This window comes from Centroberyx gerrardi, chromosome 9 (assembly GCF_048128805.1).
Source record: "Centroberyx gerrardi isolate f3 chromosome 9, fCenGer3.hap1.cur.20231027, whole genome shotgun sequence".
Classification (NCBI taxonomy): domain Eukaryota; kingdom Metazoa; phylum Chordata; class Actinopteri; order Beryciformes; family Berycidae; genus Centroberyx; species Centroberyx gerrardi.
Genome location: NC_136005.1, coordinates 543,819 through 557,079, shown reverse-complemented (window position 1 = coordinate 557,079; position 13,261 = coordinate 543,819). Strand labels below are relative to the sequence as shown.

The window sequence follows — 13,261 nt, the reverse complement described above, 5'->3', positions numbered from 1 at the left end:
TCCTAATTATTCATATGATTATTATTATTATTATTATTTTTTTTTTTTGAACAATTATCATCAATATGCAGATGAAGCAGCAACAAGCTCATTAGACTGATAACTTCCTGTACGGACAGGAAGCTGCAGGCTTCCAGCAGGAAAATCAAAAGCAGAAAAACTTCTAGAATAAGTTCAATCTGTTTCTCAAACAACTTCATTTCAAATTTTACTCATCAGGTTTCAAAAACCAATCATCTGTTTCCAGTTTCTTGTATGAAATTATATGAAGCACAAAACAGATGAGGAATTGGACGGAATTCTAAATATTCTAATAGTTTTATTATTATTAACACTATAATAAAGAGTGAGCAGAGTGTCAGTGTGCAGAGACAGACAACAGACAGACAGAGACACAGACAGACAGACAGTCAACAGACAGACAGGCAGACAGACAGACAACAGACAGGCTGATCAGAGAGAAGCAAAACTTTATTTATTATTTATTACAGTATTAAGGAAAAACCCTGAGAGACAGAAGCTGAGGGTCAAGACGGTGGAACAGCAGCCAATAGGAGACGAGTCGGCAGTCCAGTGGTGTGTGTGTGTGTGTGTGTGTGTGCGGGTGTGTGTGTGTGTGTGTGTGTGTGTGTGTGGAGGCTACAGGTTGGGGTTGGAGGCTCCTGCTCCCTGACACTCGATGATGTAGCCGACGCCGCTGCTCAGCTCATCCTCCGACTTCGTTATCGTGAACTTTGCCTGAAGGGGGAAAACAAAGAAGAATTAAAAAGAGTCACATGACCTGCTGACTGATCTGAGGACAGCCGGGACACTAGTGACGGGACGATATGTCTAAATTCAATATATCACAACACAAAACATGTCAGTCCGTCTACTGTGTCAGGAACATGAATGGTGATATCAGCTCCATGTTATCCTGCTGTCAGGAACATGAATGGTGATATCAGCTCCATGTTATTCTGCTGTCAGGAACATGAATGGTGATATCAGCTCCATGTTATTCTGCTGTCAGGAACATGAATGGTGATATCAGCTCCATGTTATTCTGCTGTCAGGAACATGAATGGTGATATCAGCTCCATGTTATCCTGCTGTCAGGAACATGAATGGTGATATCAGCTCCATGTTATTCTGCTGTCAGGAACATGAATGGTGATATCAGCTCCATGTTATTCTGCTGTCAGGAACATGAATGGTGATATCAGCTCCATGTTATTCTGCTGTCAGGAACATGAATGGTGATATCAGCTCCATGTTATTCTGCTGTAGTAATCACTAATGAGACTCTTGACCATCACAGTTTCACAAGCTCTCCATCCAAATTATATTATTGTCACTTTGTAATGACATTTTTAAATTGTTGTTTACATTCTAGCAGCCAATGGCATCGCTAGAAAGATTTGAGTCTCAGAAATAAACAGAATTCTGCACAGTCTGAACTGAACTTTTACTGATCACATCGTATCCTGGCTGTATTGATCCTGAACTCAGATCACGTATGGAGTCGGATCAGGAGAGAAACTGATCTGAGGTCAGTCTGGTTCCATTCAGACGTTTCAGTCAAACTTTACATTTAAAGTCCAAACGCTGCTGCAGTTTGTCTCAGTTAGTTTTCTATCTGACAGAACCAGCAGAGTCTGACCGATCGATCAGTTCCAGCTGATCGAGGATCAGCGGGTTTCCGCCGGCCGGATCCCGTTTGTTCCGTTTCCTGCCGTTTTATTCTGCTGCAGACTGTATCGATCAGTTTGTTCTGCGATTGATTATTGATCAGTCAGATCTAGACACGCTGAAGCGCTGCAGAAAGTTTCATCTGCAGATCAACAGCGCCGCCTGCTGCTGACACACAAACTGACCTGACAGCAGGAAGAAGCTTTGTGTCAGTATCTGTCAGTATGTGTCAGTATCTGTCAGTATGTGTCAGTATCTGTCAGTATGTGTCAGTATGTGTCAGTATGTGTCAGTATGTGTCAGTATCTGTCAGTATGTCAGTATCTGTCAGTATGTGTCAGTATGTGTCAGTATCTGTCAGTATGTGTCAGTATCTGTCAGTATGTGTCAGTATCTGTCAGTATCTGTCAGTATGTGTCAGTATCTGTCAGTATGTGTCAGTATGTCAGTATGTGTCAGTATCTGTCAGTATCTGTCAGTATGTCAGTATGTGTCAGTATCTGTCAGTATGTGTCAGTATGTGTCAGTATCTGTCAGTATGTGTCAGTATCTGTCAGTATGTGTCAGTATCTGTCAGTATGTGTCAGTATGTCAGTATGTGTCAGTATGTGTCAGTATGTGTCAGTATCTGTCAGTATGTGTCAGTATGTGTCAGTATCTGTCAGTATCTGTCAGTATCTGTCAGTATCTGTCAGTATCTGTCAGTATGTGTCAGTATCTGTCAGTATCTGTCAGTATGTGTCAGTATCTGTCAGTATCTGTCAGTATGTGTCAGTATGTGTCAGTATCTGTCAGTATCTGTCAGTATGTGTCAGTATCTGTCAGTATGTGTCAGTATGTGTCAGTATGTGTCAGTATCTGTCAGTATGTGTCAGTATCTGTCAGTATGTGTCAGTATCTGTCAGTATGTGTCAGTATGTGTCAGTATGTGTCAGTATCTGTCAGTATGTGTCAGTATCTGTCAGTATGTGTCAGTATGTCAGTATGTGTCAGTATGTGTCAGTATCTGTCAGTATGTGTCAGTATGTGTCAGTATCTGTCAGTATGTGTCAGTATGTCTCAGTATGTGTCAGTATCTGTCAGTATGTGTCAGTATGTGTCAGTATCTGTCAGTATGTGTCAGTATGTGTCAGTATGTGTCAGTATCTGTCAGTATCTGTCAGTATGTGTCAGTATGTGTCAGTATGTGTCAGTATCTGTCAGTATCTGTCAGTATCTGTCAGTATGTGTCAGTATCTGTCAGTATGTGTCAGTATGTGTCAGTATGTGTCAGTATCTGTCAGTATGTGTCAGTATCTGTCAGTATCTGTCAGTATGTCAGTATGTGTCAGTATCTGTCAGTATGTGTCAGTATCTGTCAGTATGTGTCAGTATCTGTCAGTATGTCACTATGTGTCAGTATCTGTCAGTATGTCAGTATGTGTCAGTATCTGTCAGTATGTGTCAGTATCTGTCAGTATGTCAGTATGTGTCAGTATGTGTCAGTATGTCAGTATGTGTCAGTATGTGTCAGTATGTGTCAGTATGTGTCAGTATCTGTCAGTATTTGTCAGTATCTGTCAGTATCTGTCAGTATCTGTCAGTATGTCAGTATCTGTCAGTATCTGTCAGTATTTGTCAGTATGTCAGTATCTGTCAGTATCTGTCAGTATCTGTCAGTATTTGTCAGTATCTGTCAGTATCTGTCAGTATGTGTCAGTATGTGTCAGTATGTGTCAGTATCTGTCAGTATGTCAGTATCTGTCAGTATCTGTCAGTATTTGTCAGTATCTGTCAGTATGTCAGTATCTGTCAGTATGTGTCAGTATCTGTCAGTATCTGTCAGTATTTGTCAGTATCTGTCAGTATCTGTCAGTATGTGTCAGTATGTGTCAGTATGTGTCAGTATCTGTCAGTATGTCAGTATCTGTCAGTATCTGTCAGTATTTGTCAGTATCTGTCAGTATGTCAGTATGTGTCAGTATGTCAGTATCTGTCAGTATCTGTCAGTATCTGTCAGTATGTCAGTATCTGTCAGTATCTGTCAGCATGTGTCAGTATCTGTCAGTATCTGTCAGTATGTGTCAGTATCTGTCAGTATGTCAGTATGTGTCAGTATGTCAGTATGTGTCAGTATCTGTCAGTATTTGTCAGTATCTGTCAGTATCTGTCAGTATGTGTCAGTATGTGTCAGTATCTGTCAGTATGTGTCAGTATCTGTCAGTATCTGTCAGTATGTGTCAGTATCTGTCAGTATGTGTCAGTATGTGTCAGTATGTGTCAGTATCTGGTCTGACCTGGGTCAGTTGCTCGGCGATGTGGATGGCGGTCTGTGTGTGCAGCGTCACCGCTCCGGTTCGAATCCGAGACGTTCCTTTAGCCAACGCCATGAAGATGATGAGCTGAGGAGAGGAAGAGGAGGAGGAGGTGAGGAAGAGGAGGAGGTGAGGAGGAGGAGAGGAAGAGGAGGAGGTGAGGAAGAGGAGGTGAGGAGGAGGAGGAGGAGTTGAGGAAGAGGAGGAGAGGAAGAGGAGGAGGTGAGGAAGAGGAGGAGGAGAGGAAGAGGAGGAGAGGAAGAGTAGGAGTGAGGAAGAGTAGGAGGAGAGGAAGAGGAGTGAGGAAGAGGAGGAGAGGAAGAGGAGTGAGGAAGAGGAGGAGAGGAAGAGTAGGAGTGAGGAAGAGGAGGAGAGGAAGAGGCGATGAAGAGGAGTGATGAAGAGGAGGAGTGATGAAGGTCACCTGGTCCTGCAGGAACTCGTCCACGCAGCCGTTGTGTCTGATGTTCCTCAGCAGCATCTCAGCTGCTTCAATGCCCACTTTGTCTGCATACACACCTGCACACACACACACACACACACACACACACACACACACACACACACACACACACACACACACACACACCTCATGTTAGCAGATATTTTATATTTCTCCTCCATCTTTGTTGTTTTTCAGTCAATATTCTGAATCAAACTGTCTAAACATCTGAGCAGAGCAGCAGTTTAAATGTTTCCTCCAACAGAAAGAGGTTTTAGATCAGACTGATCCTGATCGGTTCTGCTGATCCTGATCGGTTCTGCTGATCCTGATCGGTTCTGCTGATCGGCTCTGCTGATCCTGATCGGTTCTGCTGATCGGCTCTGCTGATCGATCGGTTCTGCTGATCGATCGGTTCTGCTGATCGATCGGTTCTGCTGATTCTCACCTTTCTTCCCCAGAGCCGAACCTGCGAACAGACAGCCGGTCGACGACTCGGCCAGGATTCTGAAACACAGACGGGTGAAACCTCGTGACGCTGCAGTGACATCATCAACATCCTGATGGTCATGATGCGTTCCACTGAACTCAGAACTCTGGGAAAAACGACTTCCGACATGGAAAAGTGCAACAGAACGCTCCTTCAAGTCGGAGTTCCCAGTCTCCCACATAAACACAGCGGTGTGACATCACACCGCTGTGACATCACACCGCTGTGAGGTCACACCGCTGTGACATCACACCGCTGTGAGGTCACACAGCGTGAGTCCAACACCAAACCCCGAGTTCCCAGGTAGAGTTTACTGTCTGGAAGCTGAACAGTATTTTCTGTTCATGTAGTTTCTGATCCACAGTGCTGATATATAATAAATATGAATATTTACATGATGCCGTTTCCGTTGCCGCAGGCTTTCTCTTTCTCCTGCAGCGGCTGGATGTTGATGTAAAGGTCTTTGATTTCCTTCCTGATGGTTCGGACAGCAGCAGTTGACATGTCTTTAGCCAGCTGGACACACACACACACACACACACACAGACACACAGACACACACACACACACAGATATATATCTGGTTATGTTCCAGTTGAATTATCAGCTGTGTCAAGTTTAATTTCCCCATGAGCTCTTTTCTTTTCTTTTCTTATTCACAGTCTATTTTCTTTTCTGCTGCAAGACGATCAATAGTTTCATCTGATGAAACATTAATAAATACTTGGGTGTATTTATACTCTTTTCAAAAGCTTTGCATTCTGTTTTTTGTTTCTTTTTTTTCCATCTGTCTCTTCCATTTTATTTTTTGTCTGTTGGTGCTCTAAACATGAATAAATAAATAAATAAATAAATAAATAAATAAATAAATAAATAAATGTTCACCAAAAAACAAAAAGTTTCATCTGATCTCTTATGTACCTGGAAAGTTATTAAACAGCATGAATTCAGCATGTACAGATATTAGTGAACATACAGTATAATATAACTTGCTACAGTACCACTGGAAACACCCAAACACATAACATAACACTGCAGTATCAGTATAAGCACCACACACACACACACACACACACACACACACACACACACACACACACACACACCTTGAAGGGCAGCACCCCGGCCACGAACGCCCGGCCGTGGATCTTGGTGATGTTTCCTCGGTCCGTCATGACGACCGGACTCAGCTCCTTCAGCGGGTTCACCGTCACCAGCAGCTCCCCGCCGCCTTTAGGGTAGTAGCCTCTGAGGAGCCACACACACGCTTAGAACACGCTATGACACCCAAACACATAGTTAATACATGCTAATACATCCCAAAAAATGCTTAGTACACGCTAAAGTCATAGGATGATTTGTGCAGCAGGTCTGAAGCGTGACGAGTTTCACTCTGACAGCAGACTCCGCCCACTCACCGCATCCTGATGTCACAGTCAAAATGGACTCCAAACCTCTCCAGGATGGGCTTGAACACCTGGAGAACAGGAAGTGAGGCGGTGAAGCAGCTGACTGACCTGAGGTCAGCTGACAGAACAGACTGAAACAAGTCACTCTGCATCAAGTCTCTGCATCAAGTCTCTCTGCATCAAGTCTCTCTGCATCAAGTCTCTCTGCATCAAGTCACTCTGCATCAAGTCTCTGCATCAAGTCTCTCTGCATCAAGTCACTCTGCATCAAGTCTCTGCATCAAGTCACACTGCATCAAGTCACTCTGCATCAAGTCACTCTGCATCAAGTCACTCTGCATCAAGTCTCTCTGCATCAAGTCTCTGCATCAAGTCTCTCTGCATCAAGTCACTCTGCATCAAGTCTCTGCATCAAGTCTCTCTGCATCAAGTCTCTGCATCAAGTCTCTCTGCATCAAGTCACTCTGCATCAAGTCTCTGCATCAAGTCTCTCTGCATCAAGTCACTCTGCATCAAGTCACTCTGCATCAAGTCTGCATCAAGTCACTCTGCATCAAGTCACTCTGCATCAAGTCACTGCATCAAGTCTCTCTGCATCAAGTCACTCTGCATCAAGTCACTCTGCATCAAGTCACTGCATCAAGTCACTCTGCATCAAGTCACTGCATCATGTCACTGCATCAAGTCTCTCTGCATCATGTCACTGCATCAAGTCACTCTGCATCAAGTCTCTGCATCAAGTCTCTCTGCATCAAGTCTCTCTGCATCAAGTCACTCTGCATCAAGTCACTGCATCAAGTCACTCTGCATTAAGTCACTCTGCATCAAGTCACTGCATCAAGTCACTCTGCATCAAGTCTCTCTGCATCAAGTCACTCTGCATCAAGTCACTGCATCAAGTCACTCTGCATTAAGTCACTCTGCATCAAGTCACTGCATCAAGTCTCTCTGCATCATGTCACTGCATCAAGTCACTCTGCATCAAGTCTCTCTGCATCAAGTCACTCTGCATCAAGTCTCTCTGCATCAAGTCACTCTGCATCAAGTCACTGCATCAAGTCACTCTGCATTAAGTCACTCTGCATCAAGTCACTGCATCAAGTCACTCTGCATCAAGTCTCTCTGCATCAAGTCACTCTGCATCAAGTCACTGCATCAAGTCACTCTGCATCAAGTCTCACTGCATCAAGTCACTCTGCATCAAGTCACTCTGCATCAAGTCTCTCTGCATCAAGTCACTCTGCATCAAGTCTCTCTGCATCAAGTCACTCTGCATCAAGTCTCTCTGCATCAAGTCTCACTGCATCAAGTCACTCTGCATCAAGTCACTCTGCATCAAGTCTCTCTGCATCAAGTCTCACTGCATCAAGTCACTCTGCATCAAGTCACTCTGCATCAAGTCACTGCATCAAGTCACTGCATCAAGTCACTCTGCATCAAGTCACTGCATCAAGTCACTCTGCATCAAGTCACTCTGCATCAAGTCACTCTGCATCAAGTCACTCTGCATCAAGTCACTGCATCAAGTCACTCTGCATCAAGTCACTCTGCATCAAGTCTCACTGCATCAAGTCACTCTGCATCAAGTCTCACTGCATCAAGTCACTCTGCATCAAGTCACTGCATCAAGTCACTCTGCATCAAGTCTCTCTGCATCAAGTCACTCTGCATCAAGTCACTCTGCATCAAGTCTCTCTGCATCAAGTCTCTCTGCATCAAGTCACTCTGCATCAAGTCACTGCATCAAGTCACTCTGCATCAAGTCTCACTGCATCAAGTCACTCTGCATCAAGTCACACTGCATCAAGTCACTCTGCATCAAGTCACTCTGCATCAAGTCACTGCATCAAGTCACACTGCATCAAGTCTCACTGCATCAAGTCACACTGCATCAAGTCTCACTGCATCAAGTCACACTGCATCAAGTCACTGCATCAAGTCACACTGCATCAAGTCACTCTGCATCAAGTCATACTGCATCAAGTCTCACTGCATCAAGTCTCTCTGCATCAAGTCACTGCATCAAGTCACACTGCATCAAGTCACACTGCATCAAGTCTCTCTGCATCAAGTCACTGCATCAAGTCACACTGCATCAAGTCACACTGCATCAAGTCTCACTGCATCAAGTCTCTCTGCATCATGTCACTGCATCAAGTCACTCTGCATCAAGTCACTCTGCATCAAGTCACTCTGCATCAAGTCTCTCTGCATCAAGTCACTCTGCATCAAGTCACTGCATCAAGTCACTCTGCATCAAGTCTCACTGCATCAAGTCACTCTGCATCAAGTCACTCTGCATCAAGTCACTCTGCATCAAGTCACTGCATCAAGTCACACTGCATCAAGTCTCACTGCATCAAGTCACACTGCATCAAGTCTCACTGCATCAAGTCACACTGCATCAAGTCACTGCATCAAGTCACACTGCATCAAGTCACTCTGCATCAAGTCATACTGCATCAAGTCTCACTGCATCAAGTCTCTCTGCATCAAGTCACTGCATCAAGTCACACTGCATCAAGTCACACTGCATCAAGTCTCTCTGCATCAAGTCACTGCATCAAGTCACACTGCATCAAGTCACACTGCATCAAGTCTCACTGCATCAAGTCTCTCTGCATCAAGTCACTGCATCAAGTCACTCTGCATCAAGTCACTGCATCAAGTCACTCTGCATCAAGTCACTCTGCATCAAGTCACTCTGCATCAAGTCACTCTGCATCAAGTCTCTCTGCATCAAGTCACTCTGCATCAAGTCTCTCTGCATCAAGTCTCACTGCATCAAGTCACTCTGCATCAAGTCACTCTGCATCAAGTCTCTCTGCATCAAGTCACTCTGCATCAAGTCTCTCTGCATCAAGTCACTCTGCATCAAGTCTCTCTGCATCAAGTCTCACTGCATCAAGTCACTCTGCATCAAGTCACTCTGCATCAAGTCACTCTGCATCAAGTCACTGCATCAAGTCACTGCATCAAGTCACTCTGCATCAAGTCACTGCATCAAGTCACTCTGCATCAAGTCACTCTGCATCAAGTCTCACTGCATCAAGTCACTCTGCATCAAGTCACTGCATCAAGTCACTCTGCATCAAGTCACTCTGCATCAAGTCTCACTGCATCAAGTCACTCTGCATCAAGTCTCACTGCATCAAGTCACTCTGCATCAAGTCACTGCATCAAGTCACTCTGCATCAAGTCACTCTGCATCAAGTCACTCTGCATCAAGTCTCACTGCATCAAGTCTCTCTGCATCAAGTCTCTCTGCATCAAGTCTCACTGCATCAAGTCTCTGCATTACACTCACTTCACTAGGTAGTCTATATGTGTGTGTGTGTGTGTGTGTTACCTTCAGTGTAGTCTCTGTGTGTGTGTGTGTGTGTGTTACCTTCACAGTGTAGTCTCTGTGTGTATGTGTGTGTGTGTGTGTGTGTGTTACCTTCACAGTGTAGTCTCTCTGTGTGTGTGTGTGTGTGTGTGTGTGTGTTACCTTCACAGTGTAGTCTCTGTGTGTGTGTGTGTGTGTGTGTGTGTGTTAGGGCTGCACGATTAATCGGATTAAAATCGCGATCTCGATTCATACCTCTATGCGATCTCGTTCCTAAATGACAACGATTCTGCCGCATGTTCATCAGGGACATCCGTTGCATCAAACCAAGCGCTCCTAACAAGTGACATCACCGCGTTTCACCACGTGACGAAATGCGACACGCAGAGCGACAGAAACCGGCAGAAAGGAAAACTCCAGAGAGAGACAGAACGGAACGGCAGACAGACACGGGAGAACACTTGTTCTAAATAAGAGAAGAAGAGAGATGTAAGTTGATTGTTTTTATGATAAGTGTTGGACTCATCAAGCATTTGAATTCAGCTGTTTTGTCTGTTAAAAAACAAGCGATCTCCGACAGGCCGACAGCGTGTTGAGCTCAGTTCAGTGCTTTACCACACGTTATCAGCTGAACACCTAACTCCACTCAGGTTACTGAAACACCACGAGGTGCTGATGCTGCCTGCGGTACGTTTGTAGGGCAGCAGATCAGAGTTATCAGCCCGACCCGACACACACACACACACACACACACACACACACACACACACACACACACACCGAACCCACCGGACCCATTTTCATACACATAAAACGACCCGAAACCGATCCGCAACCCGAAAAAAAGATTCAGGAAGCCAGGTCATTTTCCCCAAAACTAGTAAGGCCACACTTACTGCTGCAGTGTGCAGAATGTAATGTATGGATGGCAGGATGAACCAGCTGGAGACTGGAGAAGTTTATACTGTTCATTAAATTTCATTGGAATTTAGTTTATAATGACGTTGTGTGTGTACTGTGTGTAGCCCATTTGACCCGCAAAGTTGATGTGACCGTCCCATTACAGTCATTATCATATTTTGTTGTTTCTGTCTGTATCAGGCAGAAGAGTGCAGCACAAATTTATATTAAAAATTGTTTTGCTTAAGAATCATGATCTCAGTTCTAAGCAAGAAAATCGAGATTCTCATTTTATCCAGAATCGTGCAGCCCTAGTGTGTGTGTGTGTGTGTTACCTTCACAGTGTAGTCTGTGTGTGTGTGTGTGTGTGTTACCTTCACAGTGTAGTCTGTGTGTGTGTTACCTTCACAGTGTAGTCTGTGTGTGTGTGTGTGTGTGTGTTACCTTCACAGTGTAGGCTGTGTGTGTGTGTGTGTGTTACCGTCACAGTGTAGGCTGTGTGTGTGTTACCTTCACAGTGTAGGCTGTGTGTGTGTGTGTGTGTGTGTGTGTGTGTGTGTGTTACCTTCACAGTGTAGTCTCTGTGTGTGTGTGTGTGTGTGTGTGTGTGTTACCTTCACAGTGTAGTCTCTGTGTGTGTGTGTGTGTGTGTGTGTGTTACCTTCACAGTGTAGGCTGTGTGTGTGTTACCTTCACAGTGTAGGCTGTGTGTGTGTTACCTTCACAGTGTAGGCTGTGTGTGTGTTACCTTCACAGTGTAGGCTGTGTGTGTGTTACCTTCACAGTGTAGGCTGTGTGTGTGTGTGTGTGTTACCTTCACAGTGTAGTCTCTGTGTGTGTGTGTGTGTGTGTGTGTGTGTGTTACCTTCACAGTGTAGTCTCTGTGTGTGTGTGTGTGTGTGTGTGTTACCTTCACAGTGTAGTCTCTGTGTGTGTGTGTGTGTGTGTGTGTTACCTTCACAGTGTAGTCTATGTGTGTGTGTGTGTGTGTGTGTGTGTGTGTGTGTGTTACCTTCACAGTGTAGTCTCTGTGTGTGTGTGTGTGTGTGTGTTACCTTCACAGTGTAGTCTGTGTGTGTGTGTGTGTGTGTGTGTGTGTGTGTGCGTGTGTGTGTGTGTTACCTTCACAGTGTAGTCTATGTGTGGAGCCATCTCAGCGTTGGTTCCTCCCTTCAGACAGAGCTGAGAGGCTGAGTCAGCAAACAGAGCGCAGGGCAGAGCCACCTGCAGCAGCAGACACACACTCCTGCACACACACACACACACACACACACACACACACACACAGCACAACACAACACACACACCACACAGCTGATGAGCAAGGTGGATCAGGCTAGAATCTGTCCAGCTGCAGCCATACAAGTACTGAGTATTTTACTGAGTACTGATCCAGGTACTAGTACTGATCCAGATACTGCACTGCAGTACTGATCCAGATGCTGCACTGCAGTACTGATCCAGATGCTGCAGTACTGATCCGAGCACTGCAGTACTGATCCAGGTACTAGCACTGATCCAGATACTGCAGCAGATATTGCAGTACTGATCCAGATACTGTAGTACTAATCCAGGTACTAGTACTGATCCAGATACTGCAGCAGATATTGCAGTACTGATCCAGATACTGTAGGACTAATCCAGGAACTAGTACTGATCCAGATACTGCAGTAGTGATCCAGATACTGCAGTACTGATCCAGATACTGTAGTACTAATCCAGGAACTAGTACTGATCCAGATACTGCAGTACTGATCCAGGTTACATTCATCATGAGTTCTGCTGCCTGGTAGGAATCTATTACAGGAACAAAATGATTCATCTGGTCAGATGATGCATTGACTGTTATATTACAGACACTACAGACAGGACAGACAGACACAGACAGACAGACAGACAGACAGAGAGAGAGACACACAGACAGATACAGACACCACAGACAGGTCGGTCAGTCTCACCCTGCGGTCTGTGTGTCAGCTGTCAGGTTTCCAGACCGGATCTTTCCTGGAGTCAGACTGACCTCAGTGGAGCCGATGTTTCCTCCCTCCAGACTGCCGGAGCACAGATCTGAGACCAGCTGCAGGCCGCTCAGGTGCTGTGGCCTGGGGGGGGGGGGGGGGGGGGGGCAGACAGACAACTGATGGGCAACTGACTGCAGAGAAACTGACTGCAGGTCAGTAACACTGCAGTGTGACTCAGCAGACTCAACAGAGACTCAAAGCATTAACCAAATCATCTGCCTGATTCATTCTAATGAAGACTAATGGCAGTTCAGTCCAGTCCAGTCCAGTCCAGTCCAGTCCAGTCCAGTCCAGTGTGGAGCTTCACAGCTTCAGTAGTTCTGTTCTGTCTCCTACAGTGACACCAACACACCAAACTCCATTCAAAAACCTGCTGTTTTAATGCTAAAGGTCCATACCTGCTAAACATGAATGAAGACCTTTTCTGAACCGTCAGGGTCTCTGACAGATTATCTGACAGATTATCTGACAGATTATCAGATAAACAGAACAGCGCTGTGGGAATAACAGACACGCCTATTAGAAAAGTTGAACTTTCACTGAATGAAACGCTGCTCGGTGAAGTGGAAGCGAGCCGAAATGAAGAGAAGCTGTTACAGTCTGGGGGAAAGTCTTCAGTCATGTTGAACCGGCACGCAGGCTTTCTGATCAGCAACAACATTAAACAGCAGATTTCTGGATGGAGTCTGGCGTTCCCTCCATACAA

General features: G+C 45.1%; 1 protein-coding gene across 1 annotated transcript in view; it reads right to left on the bottom strand.

Annotated features, from left to right (window-relative positions):
• Nucleotides 1-453: 453 nt before the first annotated feature.
• The window catches only part of rtca (RNA 3'-terminal phosphate cyclase), a 13,482-nt gene continuing 674 nt past the window's right edge, over nt 454-13,261 (bottom strand). Inside the window, exons 3-11 of the mRNA XM_071899520.2 lie at nt 12,493-12,636; nt 11,657-11,780; nt 6,316-6,374; nt 6,004-6,145; nt 5,292-5,413; nt 4,856-4,914; nt 4,390-4,484; nt 3,948-4,052; nt 454-738 (exon numbers count right to left, since the gene is read on the bottom strand). Coding sequence (XP_071755621.1) covers nt 640-738; nt 3,948-4,052; nt 4,390-4,484; nt 4,856-4,914; nt 5,292-5,413; nt 6,004-6,145; nt 6,316-6,374; nt 11,657-11,780; nt 12,493-12,636 — 949 coding nt within the window. The 3' untranslated portion in view covers nt 454-639. The remainder of the gene's footprint in view (nt 739-3,947; nt 4,053-4,389; nt 4,485-4,855; nt 4,915-5,291; nt 5,414-6,003; nt 6,146-6,315; nt 6,375-11,656; nt 11,781-12,492; nt 12,637-13,261) is intronic.